We start from the raw sequence: 19,734 nt of genomic DNA, 5'->3' as shown, positions 1-19,734 counted from the left end.
GAAATAGGCATGTATCGGACCATAACTAATGGATTATGGCCCCTGATTGAACGAAAAATCACGTTTTTAGCTTTTGGACACTCTAGAGGTCACAATTTTCATCTGATTTTGATGAAACCTGTAATGCATGTTTATAACCCAAAGATCTTGGTTCCTTTGGATATTTGCGCAAATAGTGTAAAAATATGGCATATCAATGTTGTGGACCCTCTAAAGGCCACAATTTTTATCCGATTTTGATGAAACTTTAAATTTATGTTTATATCACAAAGATCTTGGTTCCTTTGGTACCTTCAAGAAGTCACTATTTTTATCAGATTTTGATGAAACTTAAAATATATCTTTATATCCCAAATATCTCAGTCAATTTCGATATTTGTGCATTTCAGATCATAACTACCTGGATTATGGCCCCTGATTGTAAGGAAAGTCACTTTTTTTTTTAGCTTGTTCTCTATCCATCTCTTGCAAAATGTGGGCGTACGTACCCTGCCTGGCAGCCGCTGGTTTGTATAGATTTTGATTCTGGATGGTGATCAGGTGATTTAAAGAGCTTTTCCGAGATACGGCTTGGGTTGGTCCAACGTCTTAAATTGGGTGGAAATGTGATAATGTTGATTATCATTTTATAGCACTTTCCATGACTAAATAAGTATATAGGACACTCTTGGATAACTGTTTTGTTTTGTGTAGGGAACTGGGTAGGACGAGGACTGTTCAGGCGGTCAAATGGGATATCCATATAAACCATATCTGTTATAAAGTAGGGAAACTTATCAATTTTTTTCGATCATTAAAATATCGACTTAACAGAAAATCATTAAAAACCAGTATACTTCTTTTATTCTACCCCATTTCGATTAGGCTGACGTAATTTTGGATGGCTGCTCAGATAAATTAGCTTCAAAATTAGAAAAATTATTACAAAGAACCATTTGTATAGAGGGGGTATATGTTATGCAAGACTCTATAAAGAAATAGGATCTGTTTCATTCGATGGAGACATTAAAATTATTCCATATGTTAATCAATTTTTAACATTATCTTAAAGAAAAAAATTATGGTGACTGATTGGTATCATCTCGTAATGTCGTGATGTTGTCTTTCATAACCCGACATCACGACATTTCTACTTGACAACACGACATTTCTACCCGACATCACGACATTTTTACCCGACATTACGACACTAAAAATGTCGTGATGTCGGGTAAAAATGTTGTGATGTCGAGTAAAAATGTCAGGTTGTCGTGATGTCGGGTTGTCGACTTTCATGATCAATGTTATAAGCGGCCACGATCGTTTCAATAACAGGACGGTACCTATATTAATATTTTGCTGTCTGTAAACACTCTACAGGCCGCGATTCTTAATGGATTTTCTTCAAATTTGGCATGAGCATTATTTTCAAAGAGAAAATGGCACCTACAGTGTGTAAGTTCATGAGACGAAGACGCCTAATGATATTCAGCGATTTCCAATAATTAATGCCAGAGTTGTGGCCCTTGATCAAATTGAAAATATTGTTGACGCTCTACTAGATGCTAAAGTTATCAACCGATTGACTTGGAATTTATACACATTGTTTTGTTCATGAGATAAATAAGCTGATAATTACTTTCAGACTTATTGCTCTTGATCACTTCTCAAAGTTTCAAGACGATCCGTTAGAATTGTGGCCTGTAGGCGATGCACAGACTCACACACACACGCACAGAGAGAGAGAGAGAGAGAGAGAATTGAGGTTTAACGTCCACTCGACGCAAACTAGGTCATTTCGGGACTAACATATAGTTCAATTTTATTTCAATAATTCGCTTGCGCGTAGGGGTCTTCAGCAGTGGGAGGAAACCGCAGGACCCGGAGAAAACCCACGAGGTTAGACAGACGACCCTACTCTTTGTCATGTACAAGCTTGGGCTGGAAACCACACCACTTGACTCAATGACAGACACACAGACAAGGACGGCTTCATAATATGTTCACATTATGAAATGAAATGGGGTTTAACGTCCTACTGTTCTGCTCCGACTGAGCTAATGAAGACGGTTCACATTATGAATGTGGACGTATACAAATGGATACGAATGCAACTCAAACTGCACTGTGAGTGTGAATCTACTTCCACTTGATCAACCATTTTCTTAATTGCCAGTTTTTTGTTATGAATATCATCGTGGCCGCTTATAACATTGATCATGAAAGTCGACAACCCGACAACATGACACCACGACATTTTTAGTGTCGTAATGTCGGGTAAAAATGTCGTGATGTCAGGTAAAAATGTCGTGATGTCGGGTAAAAATGTGGGGATGTCGGGTAAAAATGACGTGTTGTCATGTTGTCGGGTAGAAATGTCGTGATGTCGGGTTGTCGCGTTATGAAAGGCGACATCACGACATTACGACATGATACCAATCAGCCACCATAAGGAACAGCGTCTTGTGTGGATGGAACTGAAAAAGGAGGTCCCGTGCAGGGCCGCCGGAAGCAATTCTTGATTTGGGGGTGGGGGGGGTATTGTCGGGTAAAAATGTCGGGTTGTCGGCCATATCCCTCTCAATACTATGATTATATACACTGATCCTGGTGTTGGTCAAGAAAGTTCCCCAGGATTTTGCAACGTGGTTTCTCCCTGTCGGTAGTGCAGGACAAAGGGTCTGGCAAAGTACAGTGTCTAGTTGTGTAGATGGGACGAAAAACAAGCTCCTGTGTACACACTGACGTGCACATAAAATAATTCTTCACAGTTGAATTTCGATGAAGAAATGCCACGGTCCATTGAAAATTTCCGTCATAGCACTCTGCATAGCGTATGCCTATCTTCAATAGCCCGATTGGTACAGAAAAGTAGGAAATTGAATGATATGAAATTGTGTTTAACATTCTACTGTTCTGCTCTGACTGGGCTAATGAAGACGGGAATACACTATACAATGTACTGTGAGGGAAACTTTGTCCGGATAGCGGCGCTACGGCCTACTCTTATAATGAATTACAACTGTCAGGGTGTCTTTTACGTGCTCGTTAATATGTACACGCAATCTCGATTTTTCGTCCCATCCAAAAGACTATACGTTATCCCCTGCCAGGCCCCTTCAACATTAGCGAGCCAACGTCTTACTCACTGAGTCACCGTGACTAGCAGAAAAGTAGGACATTAAACCCCATTTCCGGAGTGATTCCTCTTTGACAGTGGTGCAGGACGGGGGCTTGACAAGGAATAACGTATAGTCGTTCGGGTGGTACGAAAAACCGAGGCCCCATTTACATATTGGTGTGCACGTAAAAGAAGCCCTGACAGCTGGAATTCAATATAAGGGTAGGCCGTAGCGCCGCTATCCAGGTAAAGTTTCCCTCATAGTACACTGTGTAGGGTGTGTCTTCATTAGCGCAGTCGGAGCAGAACGAAATGAAATGAAATGGAGATTGGATGATATGAAATTGTGTTTAACGTCCTACTGTTCTGCTCCGACTGGGTTAATGAAGATGGGCTTACACCATTCAGTGTGTTATGAGGGACATTTTGCCCGGACAGCGGCGCTACGGCCTACTCTTACATCGAATTCCAATTATCAAGGGATCTTTTACGTGCACGCCAATGTATACACGGGCCCTCGGTTTTTCCGTCCCATCCGAATGACTAGACAGCTGTCCTTGTCAGGCACTCCTTCCTGCACCCCTGACAAGGGGAAACCACGCCGGAAAATATTGATGAACTTTCTCGGCCATCGTCTTACTCACTTAGCCAATGTGGCTCCCGGAGCAGAACAGTTGGACGTTAAACCCCATTTCATTTCATTTCATTTTCCTACTTTTCCGAACCAATCGGACTATTGAAGATAGGCATACGCTATGCAGAGTCATATGACAGAAATTTCCAATGGACCGTGGCATTTCTTCATCAAATTTCAACTGTGAAGGATTCCTTTATGTGCGCCCCGATGGGTACACAGGAGATTGTTGGGGTTTTTTTTGTTTTGTTTTTTTTTTGGGGGGGGGGTGTCTGTCCTATCTACAATACTAGACACTGTTCTTTGCCAGGCCCTTTGTCCTGCACTACCAACATCGAGAAACCGCGCTGCAAAATCCCGGCGAACACAATCATAGTATTTAGAGGAATATGGCCGATAACTCGACACCACGACATACCGATATCACTACACCACGACATCACGACATTTTAATCCGACAATACATTTTTACGCGACATTACGGCATTTTTAATGTCGTGGTGTCAGGGTAAAATGTCGTGATGTCGGGTTGTCTTAGTGTCGGGTTAAAATGTCGTTATGTTAGGTTGTCGGGTTGTCGCCTTATGAAGGGCGACACCACGACATAGCGACATGATACCAATCAGCCAGGGGATCACATGGCTAAGTGGGTAAGACGCTAGCTCGCTAGCCTGGAGGTCGGGTGTTCGATCCCTGCATTGGCCGAGAAAGTTCATCCAGATTTTCCGGCGTTGTTCTCCCTTGTCAGTGATGCAGGACGGAGGGGCTGACAAGGAAAGCTGTCTAGTCGTTCGAATGGGACGAAAAACCGAGGTCCCGTGTACACATTGGCGTGCACGTAAAAGATCCCTTGGCAGTTGGAATTCGATATAAGAGTAGGCCGTAGTGCCGCTGTCCGGGCAAAATTTCCCTCATAGCACACTGTATGGTGTATGCCCTTCTTCATTAGCCCAGGTTAGGAGCAGAACAGTAGGACGTTAAACTCCATTTCATTTCATTTCATTTCCAATCAGCCACCATACCTAAAAGCACCTTTTCCAGGGTGTGTTTCTAATCTATTTCATTGTTATATGTAATGCGTGTATAATACGTGTATAATGTTTTATTGTTACCTGTAATAGGTGTTGTAGTGTTTTTTTGTGTATATTTGTATTTATTGTATATATGGTATTCCCCTTTTAAATGTGTGGGACTGTCTCTTTAATGTTATATCTTCAAGCTCGCCAAAATCTCTTTTCAATAGCAAGTCTAACCTATACTCTCTTTTAACTCACTAAACTAATCACAGCTTCTCTGTCAAACCCTCACATGCAAGCTAACCTTTCTACAATAAACAGCACGTCGTATTACTTGGTAAGTTTTATATTTATTTAACTTGATTTTTATATCTATCTATTTAATATGGTATTATAATTAGGATATATATTTTATATATAATGAAGTTATAATGAAGTTATTAGTATATTTCTATAAGTATATTGTGCATTTTGAGAGTATTATACTTAGTTTAATTCATTCATTTTATTAATTTCAGTCTTGTATTGCTTGTATTTATATGGTATCCATATTAAAATAATACGTATTATTATAAACTCCTATTTTATAGGGTATGTTTATGTATTTGTATGTATTTATGATTAAAGAGTCCTTGTAGTTATCGCTAAACTAGGTCGCCATTTTATAAACCTTTTTACATTTCTTTATTTCATATAGATGACTTCCCGCCAACATTTTAAATATATGAATATAATGAAATTACAATTATTATTTTTGATTTTTATGGTTTTTCATGTGTACGTATTATGCCGTTGCCCCTGTCCGTCCGGACTCCGCCCGTCCACAATTTGTTTGTGGACACTCTATACAGGTCACAATTTTTATCCGAATTTGACGAAACTTACAATATTGGTCTATCTCCCAAAGGTTTCTTTCGATATTTGAATGTATCGGACCATAACTTCATGCATTATGACACCTGATTGTACGGAAAATCACGTTTTTAGCTTGTGGACACGCCAGAGGTCACAATTTTCACTCAATTTTGATGAAACTAGAAATGCATGTTTATAACCCAAAGATCATGGTTCCTTTCGATATTCGCGCATATCGGATCTTAACCTCCTGAATTATTGCCCCTGGTTATACGAAAAATCACGTTTTTTTGCTTGTGGTCCCTCTAAAAGTCACGATTATCCGATTTAAAAATAAAACGTTTGAATATATCACCTTGACACCATAATGTTCGTTGAGTTTGAATTTCGTGAAAATCGGACCAAAACTGCCGAACAAAATGGCCGCCCCTCGTACGTAAATAGTGTAAACATCTGGTATATCAAGGTTATGGGCTGTCTAGAGGTCACAATTTTGAATGAAACTTAAAAGCCATGTTTATATCCCAAATCTCTTGGTTCCTTTCGAGGTTCACGCATATCAGACCGTAACTTCCTTAATACCTTAAATCACTGTCCAAAGTTCTAGGGAAGACCCCAGATTAAACGAAGGGCTGTCATATTGCTGTGAAGTTTGATTGAACGGGAAGAAAAGCACACTCCCTCAAAAGCTCAAGTATCATATATCAATCCAGCAATGGCCAGAGAGGGTTGGATGATGTTGAGTTAGAGACTTAGCTAATTTAATATGTAATTTATTATTTTAATCATACAAATGCATTGATTTTATATGTTTGATTAATTATACATGTTATTTATATTAAAATTGTATAATTTCAGGGTTTTATTGGATAGTTTTTAATAAACGTTTGTAAACCCGAAACCGTTTGTGGTTAATTTTGGCCCCTTACAACATTATAGAGAACAGCTGAAGTCCCGACTGCTTGACGACTGATGATACATCAATCAGGTATGTAAAAGTTCTTAATTTTTAATGATTTGGCTAAAGTTCAAGAAAATTAGAATGGTTTTCATCAATTGACATAGAAAGCCATTTTCGATTCGACAGAGTTTGACTATAAATTAGATTGAATGCAAAACAGCGGATTCATTTAGATTATTGAATTCGTAAACACTTTAGTAAATTCAAATAATACTTTTAAATCTTTGTAGTAAACTATTCATCGCCTTACAAGGCAAAATGTATGGTGGCTGATTTATGGAAGCGTATTTGGGTCCCTACTTATTGAGATAATATCGCAACACATCGAACTAAAAATGTCAACTTCATGAGTTATATTACAAAAAATCGACTAAATAAGTCGACTCGACGCATTAAATTCACCTCTAAACGACACAAACTATGTCGATATGTTTACATCATGTCAATAGTCGATTTGACTCTAAATCAACAAGTCATATTTTAATGCAATATATAGACTTAATAATGTCGCCGTTTTCAGTTATGTACCACGTGCTTAATTTCATTGCCCGAGATTGCTTATTCATGAAAGTGCAGCCAATGATGGGGTTTAACATCCACTCGACACAAACTAGGTCATTTCGGGACTAACATATGGTTTAATTTTAGGGGTCTTTAGCAGTGGGAGGAAACCGGAGGACCCGGAGAAAACCCACTAGGTTGGACAGGCAACCCTACTCCTTGTCACGTACAACCGTGAATTCGAAACCACGCCAGTTGACTCAATGACAGGCCTTATGATACAGTGCGCACGTGCTAACCATTAGCGAGGTTGATGTTTGCTCCTGACTAGAAGTCAAAATATTTATCCGATTTTGATGCAACCTAAAATATATATATGTTATCCCAAAAATCATGGTTCATTTTTATATTGTCGCATATCGGACCGTAACTTAAAGGATTATTCCCTTCGACCCTGTCCAGTCTATCGAAATGTGGGCGTAACTTGCAGTTGCATGGCAACCACTTGTTATTATCATGTTATTATGGTATTTTTCTCATGAATTTATGTAACAGACGTCTACTGTTAATTATTTATTTGTATTATATGCATGATTTTGCCAACAGATGGGGTTTTTTTTTACAATATATGGCTAATAGTAAGTTAATACTTCCAGTCGATCAGAGCACTTGGAAAATCATAAATGGGAGTTAGGGTTGGAGAGAGGGGTGGGTTTAACATCCACTCGACACGAACCATGTCATTTCAGGACTAACATTGGTTCAATTTTATTTCAATAATTTGCTTGCGCGTCGGGGTCTTTAGGATCCAGAAAAAAAAACACGAGACAGGTGACCCTACTCCTTGTCGCGTACAAGAGAAAAATCGAAACCTACCACTTGACTCAGTGACAGACCATAGGATCCAATGCGCATGAGTTAACCATTCGGCCACCCAACTCCCCAATTAGGGTTGCGTAGCTGGTTTTCAATATGATAATACCAGACATTAGAGATTGTCAGAAAAGCCTACTAAAATCGATATAAATATTCATAGTTTATCTTGTTAGTTGCCTTTGGATAACATAATCCAACAATTTATTAATATTGACAGTGCATATAAAATCTATATTATTTAAGTTTTAAAACGTTTAAAGCCATGTATTTATTATAAATGTTTAATATTGTTCTGTGTTGCTGTTGGCTCTTCTTTCCCTTTTCAGGTAACTTTTGTCTGAGAAGAGTCATCATCTACCAGGAAAGTTTTACTGGACTGCAGACTATAATATGTGATTTAAAACGTTGAAGTGGTGAACTGTTTTAAAGGATTTGAAGTTATATACATGGAAATAATCGCGCAAACAGTTTTTAATATGTAAATAATCTACTGGTCGACCTATGTGTTTTTTACTGCGAGAACTTCGCTTTTCTACACAAAGCAAGCAGATTCTTTTTTTTTTATCTGCAGTAATGACACTAACCATCAATTAGCTGGTCCTGTTTTAACTTGTTATTATTATACATTTTAATGTATTAGACAAATTAATTACTGTACATGATTTATTTTTTCTATAGGCCTATGTTAAACGATAGTTAGATTTTTATAGGCCTATATTGCATATTACAGAACAAAATTCTAAATTTTCTATTTTCCTAAGCTTGGAACATAACCGTTATGGGAATTTGAATGGGGTCAAAATTATTTCGAAATTTTCGACATACTAACATAGTGTGGTGAGGAGGGGTATTATGCGTGCCGGTCCGTCATGCTACAGGTCCAAATTTTAAATTTCCTTTTTTCCCTAAATTTGGAACATACCTGTTTATGGTAATTTTAATGGGGGCCGAAATCATTTCGAAATTTTCGACATACAAACGTGGGGTGGTGGTGGGGTCGAGGCGATTTTCATAAGATTTTTGCAGGCAACCACATTAATATTTTTTGTTTTATCTATACCCATATATTTATATATTTTAAAATATCGTTGAATGTGCGCCAACGGATAATTCATCAGTCGAAATAGATTATATTATTTCTCAATCAATTATATACTTATAGATAAGAGATTTTCATTTATATTCGTATTTTCCATTGAAAGTTTTTGTTATTGTAATCAAAATATCCGATGTTAAATTAAACAAATCATAATCTTGTTATTACCAAAATGGTATTTTTTTAAATGAAGTTGTATGACAAGTGTCTATTGTTATAATTTTTCATTCATATTATATGCATGATTATGTATTTTATATTGGGAGGTCAATAGTGAGCAAACATTTACAGTTGATACACAAGGACTTGTTTTGCTTTTTTTATGTTTTTACCCATTTGCTTTTTTTATAGTATGTCTTGATAGGTAAATAAGTCAATTAAATCAACTTATCCAAAATATCATAACATAATGCATTGGACAGATTAATTATTGTACTTTATTAGTTTTTTTTATGTGCCCATATTAAACAATAATCAGATTGTGTGCCTATGTTTCATGATACAGAACAAAATTCTAAATTTTCCATTTTCTTAAACTTGGAACATAACCGTTATGGGAATTTGAATGGGGTCATAATAAAATTTCGAAATTTTCGACATAATTGTGATGAGGGCTGGGGGGGGATATGCCTGTCGGTCTGTCATGCTACAGGTCCAAATTTTAAATTTCCCCTTTTGCCTAAATTTGGAACATACCTGTATATGGTAATTTTAATGGGGCCAAAGTGATTTCGAAATTTTCGACATACAAACGTGAGGTGGTGGTGGGGTCGAGATTTTTTATAAGATATTTGCAGGCAACCACATTAAATAATTTTTTTTTATCGATACCCATATATTTATATATTTTAAAATATTGTTGAATGTGGGCCAACTGATAATTCATCAGTCGAAATAGATATTATTTCTTAATCAATTATGTCTTGTAGAAGATAAGAGATTTTCATTTAAATTAGTATTTTCTATTGAAAGTTTTTTGTTATTGTAATCAAAATATCTGATGTTAAATTAAACAAATTATAATCTTGTTATCGCCAAATTAGTATTTTATTTAATGTAGTTGTATGACAAGTGTCTACTGTTATAATTTTTCATTTTTATTATACATGTACATGTATGTATGATTATGTAATTTATAATGGGAGGTCAATAGTGAGCAAACATTTCCAGTTGATACACAAGGACTTGTTTTGCTTTTATATGATTTTTTTATAGCATGCCTTGATATGTAAATAATTCAATTAAATCAACTTATCCAAAATATCATATAATGTATTGGACAGATTAGTTATTGTACTTTATTTAGTTTTTTTTATATGCCCATATTAAAGTTGCAATTTCATATTTTTAAGTTATATTTTTAAAATTTATTAAAATAAAGCCTTAAAATAGATGGTATCTATAAACAGTCCTACCTTGTTAAAGAATAATCCTATTAATCCTATAATTCACTATTGCCAGTTGAGAAATTGGCAAAAATATCATTTTCATCTTCAAATTCCAACGTTTGAAGATAACTACTCCATGGTGGAGAATATAAATCAAGGGAGGTAATTGTGTTATTATTTCCTGTGTAAATGAGTTTTAAGTGTGAGAATGACATCTATGATCGTTTAATAGTGAGTGGATAACCCATTGAGCAAAAGACATAGAAATAATTATGTTTTGACTTTCTTAGAAAATATGAAATTGTAACTTTAAACAATAATCAGATTTTGTGCCTATGTTTCATGATACAGAACAAAATTCTGAATTTTCCATTTTCCTAAACTTGGAACATGACCGTTATGGGAATTTGAATTGGGTCATAATTATTTCGAAATTTTCGACATACTAATATGATGTGATGGGGGGGGGGGGGTACTATGCCTGTCGGTCCGTCATGCTACAGGTCCAGATTTTAAATTTCCCTTCTGCCTAAATTTGGAACATACCTGTATATGGTAATTTTAATGGGACCAAAGTGATTTCGAAATTTTCGACATAAAAACGCGGGGTGGTGGTGGGGTCGAGGAGATTTTGATAAGATTTTTGCACACAACCACATTAAATATTTTTTTTATCTATACCCATATAATTATATATTTTAATATGGGCCAACTGATAATTCATCAGTCGAAATAGATTATATTATTTCTCAATCAATTATATACGTATAGATAAGAGATTTTCATTTATATTCGTATTTCCCATTGAAATTTTTGTTATTGTAATAAAATTGTCTAATGTTAATTTAAACAAATTTAATCTTGTTATTGCCAAAATAGTATTTTTTAAAATGAAGTATGACAATTTAGTTGAATTTAAGAAGCCTCACTGCTTTGTGCCCAAATCGGAGGTTCACAAGAGAACTCGTGTATGTGATTTTTGTTGACAAGAAACTAATGTATACTGTCGTTGCAATCCGTTGTAATGTATTGTAATTAGCGACTGATTAAACATACAATATGCAGGAGCTAAATCTACCTATTCCAGGTCTTTCTTTAGGCCTGAAATGTTATCTCAATTATTAATTAGACATTATTTAACTTATCCAGACCATAATCACCTCACGATGCCATCGCTAGCCTGCGATGTTTATTGGATTAGATTCCGATTTGCTGTTCGACTTCAATTCATGATTTAATCATGAAATGGATAATCGAAACTGTTTTTAATCGTACCGACTTTAGTAATGATGATCCAGACTAGGCCGAAAATTCAATCGCTAAAATCACGGTTCAGAGTGGATCAATTTGACTGAAATTTTCCGCAAATTCCCTTTACATTATCTAGTTTTTAACTATTATAGTGAGAACTGCCAGGTCCTTATAGTAATTATATGCATGAAACATGTTAGGGTATATATAGTGCAATAAACAATTCAATATTATAGCTATATTTATTTATAATTGCAAATTGTGTCGATTCTCACTTTCGGTCATCGACATCGTAACCTGTTTTGAAATAAATAAATAAAATCAATTTAGATAAGTACGGCTGACAATTAATTGTCTCTGCTCAGAGTATTCTCACGTTATCATAGTTTATTGTGTTGTGATTGTATGTGATTTGTCACCTTTTACAATGACAATATTTAAAGATTCGTAAATCCGATATTTTGATCATTAAAGGGAGACTACTCGTCATATGTGGAGAAAACCTTGTAACTCGTCATATTTCAAAACTATTAGACATAGAATTTGAGATGTTTTAAAACAATTATGTGTAGAACTTATTTGTAATTCATCAGTATTAGCCAGGAAAAAGACACATTATTTCGGGCTATAAATACAACAGCATCTTTTGGTGTTTTTTTGGCTGGTAAACTTCACTGTAATAATCTGGCCAGTTTTGAAATAAAGCCATTAAAGATACATCATGTAAGATTTAGATAGAGTTTGCCGTTCTTGTTATAATAGTTCAAAAGTGGATAATGAACATATTACTCCATGACATGAGCTAGCGAAGATTTAATTAACGTGGTTGGGGGCACCATCAGATGGAGCTGTTCACCTTACCGCCTAAATTGATTTTCTGACTCATCTCTTGTACATCCACAAAACCTGTGTCAAAATTTTCCTTGTGATCCCCAATGACAATCATTCCTTCTAAGTAGTCAATTGCTGGGAGTAACCCACTTCTAGGTATGTCAAAGGTCGCGAATTAGTCGGCCACGCCCAATCTATGTTAAATGCAAATTTCATTACAAAAAATGAAATGAGGTTTAACGTCCTACTGTTCTGCCCCGAACTGGGCTAATGAAGACGGGCATACGCCATGCAGTGTGCTATGAGGGGAAATTTGCCCGGACAGCGGTACTTCTACCAACTCTTCTATATAATTCCAACTGTCAAGGGATCTTTTACGTGCACATTGTAGATCATACAGACTTCAACTAATCTAGCCTAGTAGGGTGTTGGGGTGGTTCTTAGTATTTTGAGTGTGTCTGTCAGGGGTAACTCATCACCCAAACTGTCTGGCAGTGGTCATTCTGGGTTGATGTGGTGGTGCTGAACAACTTCCAAACAGTTTTAGGCAGTAAGAACTCCAGCTAGACTAGCCTAGTTGGGGGCCTGGCATTTTTGGCTTGTCTGTTAGGGGTAACCCACCGCACAAACTGCCTGGCAGTGGTCATTCATGATTCATGTGGTGCTGAACAAATTCCAAGCAGTTTTAAGTGATACGGGCTTCAGCTAATCTAGCTGAGGGGACTGGTGTGACTTTTTGGTCGCGTGCGTTAGGGGTAGCCCAACGCACAAACTGTTTTAGGCGGTATTGACTTAAGATAATCTAGTCTAGTTGGAGGGGGGGGGGGGGCGGCGGGCATGGTATATCGGTGTGATTCCAAAGTAGCTTTAAGTGGTACAGATTTCAGCTAATCTAGCCTATTTGTGGTCTGGCAATTACATAACTCTGTCGGGGGTAACCCACCACTAGGAATGTCTGTAATACTTGAAGATGTAAGGTACACTGCTGTACCATTTTCATGTGGTACACTTTTAAGCTAATCTAGCCCATGAATTCATGCCCAGAATCGCAGCCCTCACAGCCACACTCACCGCCAGATACTCGGCATACTTACATTCTGATGATACCAGATATGCATGCTTTGGTACCATATAGGTGAAAATTGGTACACCTTTCAGCTAGGCTAAAATCGTGAACTTCCATGATAAAGACGAGAGTGTCCTCGTCGAAACGTCGCTTAGTATTAACGTCAGTAATTGTGTATCCATAAAATTGTACCCTGTGTTAATATGTTTTATTACTAACTGCGAATCAAATATTAAAACGAGTTTAGTTTCGAAAACACTTTGAAATTGGGCCAATTTATAGTAATGAACTATAGCACATAACTAGGCCTATGAAAGAAGAATTATTAATTTATTTGCGCGGCATTTTCTAGCAAGTGAGTTATAATCATATTTTTTACATGGAAACAAATTGGACTAGGTTTTGGTACACAACAGCGCAGGGTGTTGATGACAGTGTCTTCCACTTTATTATTGCTGTGGTGGGGTCGTGGTGGTTTGACACTGTCAGTATGGTGCTTGTTCACCAACCGGTCTGGTTTACGCTGGTCAGTGGTTCAGAGATGAGGACTTGGCATGGAAAGACGTCTAATAATGGAATCATATCTAGAGGAAATGCTGCTATACGGGTAAAAAAATACCCACATAACACACTGCGTGGCACTTGTCTGTCTTCATGAGCTCGGTTGGCGCAGAAAACTAGAACGTTAACACTATTTCATTTACTGCTGTTGGAAATGAAATGAAATGAAATGGAGTTTAACGTCCTACTGTTCTGCTCCTAACCTGGGCTAATGAAGACGGGCATACGCCATACAGTATGCTATGAGGGAAATTTTGCCCGGACAGCGGCACTACGGCCTACTCTTATATCGAATTCCAACTGCCAAGGGATCTTTTACGTGCACGCCAATGTGTACACGGGACCTCGGGTTTTCGTCCCATCCGAACGACTAGACAGCTTTCCTTGTCAGCCCCTTCGTCCTGCATCACTGACAATGGAGAACCACGCCGGAAAATCTGGATGAACTTTCTCGGCCAATGCAGTGATCGAACACCCGACCTCCAGGCTAGCGAGCTAGCGTCTTACCCACTTAGCCACGTGATCCCCTACTGCTGTTGGACAAGTTGTATTGGACAAGTTTACCAGTTGTACACTGTCGGAAGACGCCCCTATCATCTAGTAAGGATATAAAACAACCCGTCGCCATACCGGGTCCATATTCGCGGAAATTTTGTTGATTAATGAAAATAAAATGAAGACAGGACAAACACCCCACCAATCACCATCTATAGGTAGACAAAAAATACCATATACCAGAGAGAAAAAAGATAAAACAATGATTTATTTTCCAAATAAAAAACAAGAAGTAATAGGATAATTGTAAGGTTCACATATTTGAGACATTTCTATGAAAACATCAAATCTATACAATTTAACAAAATCTACAACGATTTGATGTGTTTATAAAAATACAAGAACATATTTTGGCTGTTATTTAATAGGAAATATTTTGAATACAGAATTTATTATATTTGAATGTGTGATGAATTTAAGTCCAGTTGTTTGAAAACCGTCAGTCACTCTTAAACTTAAGAAATAGCACCATACCAAGAAGAATCAAGGAATAACATAATATAATCATAAAACATAAACAGAAAAACGTAATTATGAAAAAATAAACGATAATATATAGCCTAAAAGGTGATATTGCGACTCAGAGATATCAAAAAATTTCATATTTTGTGACATACTAGTATTCCAAACTGTCTTGTATAAATGAAACCGTAATATAGTTTCAATAAAATGTTCTACAAAGATCCCGAAATATCATAAACAAGTTCATGATGAAATCTTTAGCTTAAAACACAACTTGCAAAATTCGACGGATTTCTTTTTTCAAAATTTCTTTTCTTTTCATGCAAATATCACCTTAAAAACAATAAACTCTTTTAAAATTCCCAAGTTAGTATTTAGTTAAACATTGAAGACATTGTATGAGATGAATTAGTTTCGGCTAAATAAAAACTATTTAAAAAATATATTAAAAAAAAACTGTAACATATATAATTGGATTTCTAGTTTTGATTATATTGTGTTTCGATTTTGATTTACTTTATGTAATCGATGTAGTTAATAGAAGAAGGGCGATTATTATTAGTCGATTTTTGTCAACAACTTTTATACATCAATTAAGGATAATATAAGGGGGACGTGTAAGCTAAATTTAAGTACACATTTCTCATTGAAAAGCTGTACTTCATTTTGATTTTTTATACTTCAGTAGGAACTGATCCATTCTGTGACAAATTATATCTTAGTATCGGCAATCTAAATATATATACAAATATATATGTCTCTATTTTGTTGAAACCTGTTGACAGTAAGAATTTAGTTTCAGGGCAAATTATCAACAAAGAACCATGGCGGGCTAATCGTAGATTATAATACCTAACAAAAGTTAATGTAAAGGTAGGCCAATTTCAAAACAGCTGAAAGACAATAATACTGCGATTTTGATTACGCCGAGAACACAGGTATCGTGATGCATATAGCAGCTAAGAGTTTAATACGGATAAGGTAAGACCCCATCCCACCCCAACCTTTAAAGTATCGGCAAAAACGACGACAGGAAGAACACATGGGAAGAATGCAATTTTTCGTTCAGCAAAATATCCCCCATATTGCCATAGCCCGTCATAGAAACATTAAAACAGTTCCGACAGGCGATAAACTTAAAGAGATGTTTTCCCAAGAAAGTTTTCTTTTAACATATTCTTGAAATTTAACTAGATGATGAAGTATTTAGCTCAGGAACATCCGAAAGTCCGGTCTAAAAACTCAACATCCGCTTTAAATCCGATTATGCCGATAACATTGTAAGAAGTTTACAAAGCCTACCCACCCCTTTCCCCTTTCATTTCCCTATGCACTATTTCTTTGATTAACTTCTGTTAACTAATGCTAGTAAAACTAATTGTAAACAGATAACAAGACTTAAATAGATTTGGACACCTTTCTTAGATCCAGAGCTCAAACCTAACTCATTGTTAGTTTCTACAACACGACGATTCAGAGGTTGTAGAGGCCGGAAGTCATTCACGAGGTCCTTTTCCTCTTCTCCTACTTTGTTTCTTTTGAGAGACCTGTATTTGGACATCTGAAACAAAGAAAGTATCGTTATGGATCGTAAAGTCGATGCAGAATAAAATGTTGCCGTGAACAGTGAAAACACAATGGTAAAATGATAAAATGAAAGATGATCTAGGGACGGATCCCTAACTCGAACCCTAATCATGATGTTCACTGCACGTGTAATGTGTAAATATGCGTGCCTGGCAGACTCTAGTATCGAACATTCATTGATATGCCCACATCATAGCTGGGGTTGAAATTATCGCAGGACAACAAGGATACCCAATAAGCAACATGTCAGTATACACTTTGCGTGTATTCTTTACTGATCTCAGTTAATGCCTATCAGGCCAGATCAGTAGTTCAATTGGACGTGAATAAAATACGATACTATCTATATTTACTGTACCTGTTCTTCGGATACAATGATTGGTTCATAGAATAATGTCCAGATAACGGTTTCGTAGCAAGGCGGAGTTGTTAAGCTACCATGGTAACGCCAGAACACTGACATATTTTTAGGCAAAAGGGAAGAGAGCTTTATTTGTGTATCCAGTTTTATCTTGTCTTCTGTAAATCAAAAAGAGATAAAGCCAAATACATAATAATTCAATGCAAATCTTTGGGGCGATTTGTGGATTAGTTCAAAGCCTCCCTTGCCCGAGGCCTTGATCGCTGTGATGCGTAGACCTTATCCAGTGACGGACAGATTCAAAATTTTAATCAAAAAGCATCTGGAGGGATTTAGTACATTTCCAAATATGTGACGAGCATATCAATATAAGTCAAATTTTCAAACGCACAAGTATTAAAGATGCATGCCCTGCCCGCCTACAAAGTGTGTGATTTAATGATATATTGTACTACTATTGTACTTCAAATCCATCTAAAAAGATTTGAATCCGAAAACATTTACTACATGCCGTAAGAATCTATTTTTATCATCATTGTTTACCACGTGACTTGATTGTGGGAGAATCCATTTACAGCATATTTGACATTAGTCGCTGTTCATTCGTCATAAATATCGAAGCCTAGGTAAATACTTGGATTATCATTTACCAATTTCTATCTCCGTTTAATCGCAGCTTCTACTCTGGGTCGTTAAATTCTCTCAATGCTCTTTCAACCCTTGGACATTAGAACAACACATTAGAAGTGTTTCTTACGTTACGTCTTTTAGGGATACACTCACAATTTTACCTGGTTGCCGCCCCGCGGGTGTTTTTCAGGGAATACAATATTTTTCTAGTAAGATTTGGTATCTCTACTTTCCATAAATACTACTCGATAAATTATTTGGTAGGAGCTGTAAATGATTACCTGCATGTTCAATACTACCAAATTCTGCCAACAGTGAATCAAAAGCCGGATTTGTCTCACCCACCTGCAAAAAGCAAAATATAATAAAACATGGTTTACATCAACATTAATCCATAACCATGTAAAAGACCTGTTGCGATTACATTGGCTCCGCCGGGCAGAAATAATATTGTCATATTGGGTAAGTTTATTCCCGTAACCTATCACTGCTAACGGGTTCTCGGTGGTTGGGGCACTGGTCTCTCAACTACAATGTCCCGGGTTTCAATCACTTGTAACTATCTAGTCACAATTTCCTTGCCAGGGACGAAAACCCGGGTTAGATGGAATTCAAAGACGACTAAGCGGAAACGCTCTGTCTGGCCGAATTCTCGCATTTCAGACGTAACCAGTTAATTAAAAATTGACATACTTTTGTCTCAAAATGGCCGAAGTATTGTGTTGACGAGACGATAAACTCCATTCCATTCAAAACATTGTACAAATTAATTTGTCTGTTTAGTATTTAGAGATATCTAATTTATTAACTTCTAGGATATATCGCTTTAACTTAGTTTTTCTAGCCACCCTGGTTTTCCTTTTTTGACCTAAGCTTCCAAGTAGCATAAAATTAATCCATACGGTGAAAATTTGTTTCCCGGAAATGAATCCGGTAAACCAAAACAAATAAAGGGTTGAAGTATTATTGTTAAAGTTAAGTTTACCTTAAAGAAGAAACCCAGAACAGCCAAACCATCTGGTTTATCTAGAGCGTCTGTTAAATTGGCATACTGAGTAGAATGGTGAACGATATGCATCTGAAAATAAAAAAATTCAATTAGTATTCCTAAGCCTGCAATTAGCAGGACACGGGCCATGGAGGATTTATATAAATGGGTATTAATCAAGTGCAGGGGGGTAACTATAAAGACATTTCGAATTTTGCCCCAAAAGTAAGTCGACCTTGAAGAAAATCTATGTGGTATGTGTCTAACCATTCTAAATCTAATTATCCAAAAACTATTCGGAAAACTTTTTCCTGGGTCATAAGGCAATAATTCCTCCAAAACAAAATCAGTTATATCTATATTGAGAACGACTGCCATTTACACATCAGTTAACGATGTCTTGGCGTGATTTGAAGCCCTGGTTGTTTACAGTATACAAGTACAAAAACGACACAGTGGTAGCATTTATCAGACGTTAAATAAAATTGAATCCAGTAAAATGCTAAATATGGAATAAGATGAAAGAAAATGAAAGAACTGGTTCCGGGCAACGAAACATACGTCCACCGTCCAGGGCAGTTAGGATGCCAGAGAGTCCATACAGGTGACCACATTGCGAATCTTTTGGTTAACTAATATGAAGACATAAATAAAGCAAGGGCAATTTTACCCATAACTCAAAGCGTAATGAACGCACATTTTTAAAATATAATAAGCGCCCGCGTTTCACCAATATAAATAAAGAATACAAATTTCAAACAAATCGAATAATAACTTATGTCGTTAGAGCCTTCACAAGATTCTATTAAAGTATTAAGGAAAATAACTGAAATTCAATAGGTTTATTCGTCCCGCTAATGCGTACAACATATATAATATTACAAAGATGGAATTAAAAATTCTGGATTGTATACACCTACAATATTTCAACTGAAAAACATCTGACTTTAATTAGATTGAAAGTTAGTCAAACGTGGCGCTAGCTTAACCTGATCCATCTATTGAAATTCCAACC

General features: G+C 36.5%; 1 protein-coding gene and 1 long non-coding RNA gene across 5 annotated transcripts in view; one reads left to right on the top strand and one right to left on the bottom strand.

The window, feature by feature from the left end:
- Nucleotides 1–5,003: 5,003 nt before the first annotated feature.
- On the top strand, nt 5,004–9,028 carry LOC126823396 (uncharacterized). Its single transcript, XR_007681143.2, has 3 exons — nt 5,004–5,087; nt 6,464–6,593; nt 8,270–9,028. It is a non-coding gene; the product is annotated as an uncharacterized LOC126823396 (long non-coding RNA).
- A 5,850-nt stretch (nt 9,029–14,878) lies between these two features.
- LOC126823379 (carbonic anhydrase 1) overlaps nt 14,879–19,734 on the bottom strand; it is a 52,395-nt gene continuing 47,539 nt past the window's right edge. For all 4 annotated transcript variants that reach the window (XM_050552191.2, XM_050552190.2, XM_050552193.2 and 1 more), the window contains exons 5-8: nt 18,717–18,809; nt 18,013–18,076; nt 17,099–17,259; nt 14,879–16,714 (exon numbers count right to left, since the gene is read on the bottom strand). In XM_050552191.2, the coding sequence (XP_050408148.2) occupies nt 16,499–16,714; nt 17,099–17,259; nt 18,013–18,076; nt 18,717–18,809 (534 nt within the window). In that variant the 3' untranslated portion in view covers nt 14,879–16,498. The remainder of the gene's footprint in view (nt 16,715–17,098; nt 17,260–18,012; nt 18,077–18,716; nt 18,810–19,734) is intronic.

The sequence above is a fragment of the Patella vulgata genome, chromosome 6, assembly GCF_932274485.2.
Source record: "Patella vulgata chromosome 6, xgPatVulg1.2, whole genome shotgun sequence".
Taxonomy (NCBI): Eukaryota; Metazoa; Mollusca; class Gastropoda; family Patellidae; genus Patella; species Patella vulgata.
This window is presented reverse-complemented; position numbering and strand designations above follow the sequence as displayed.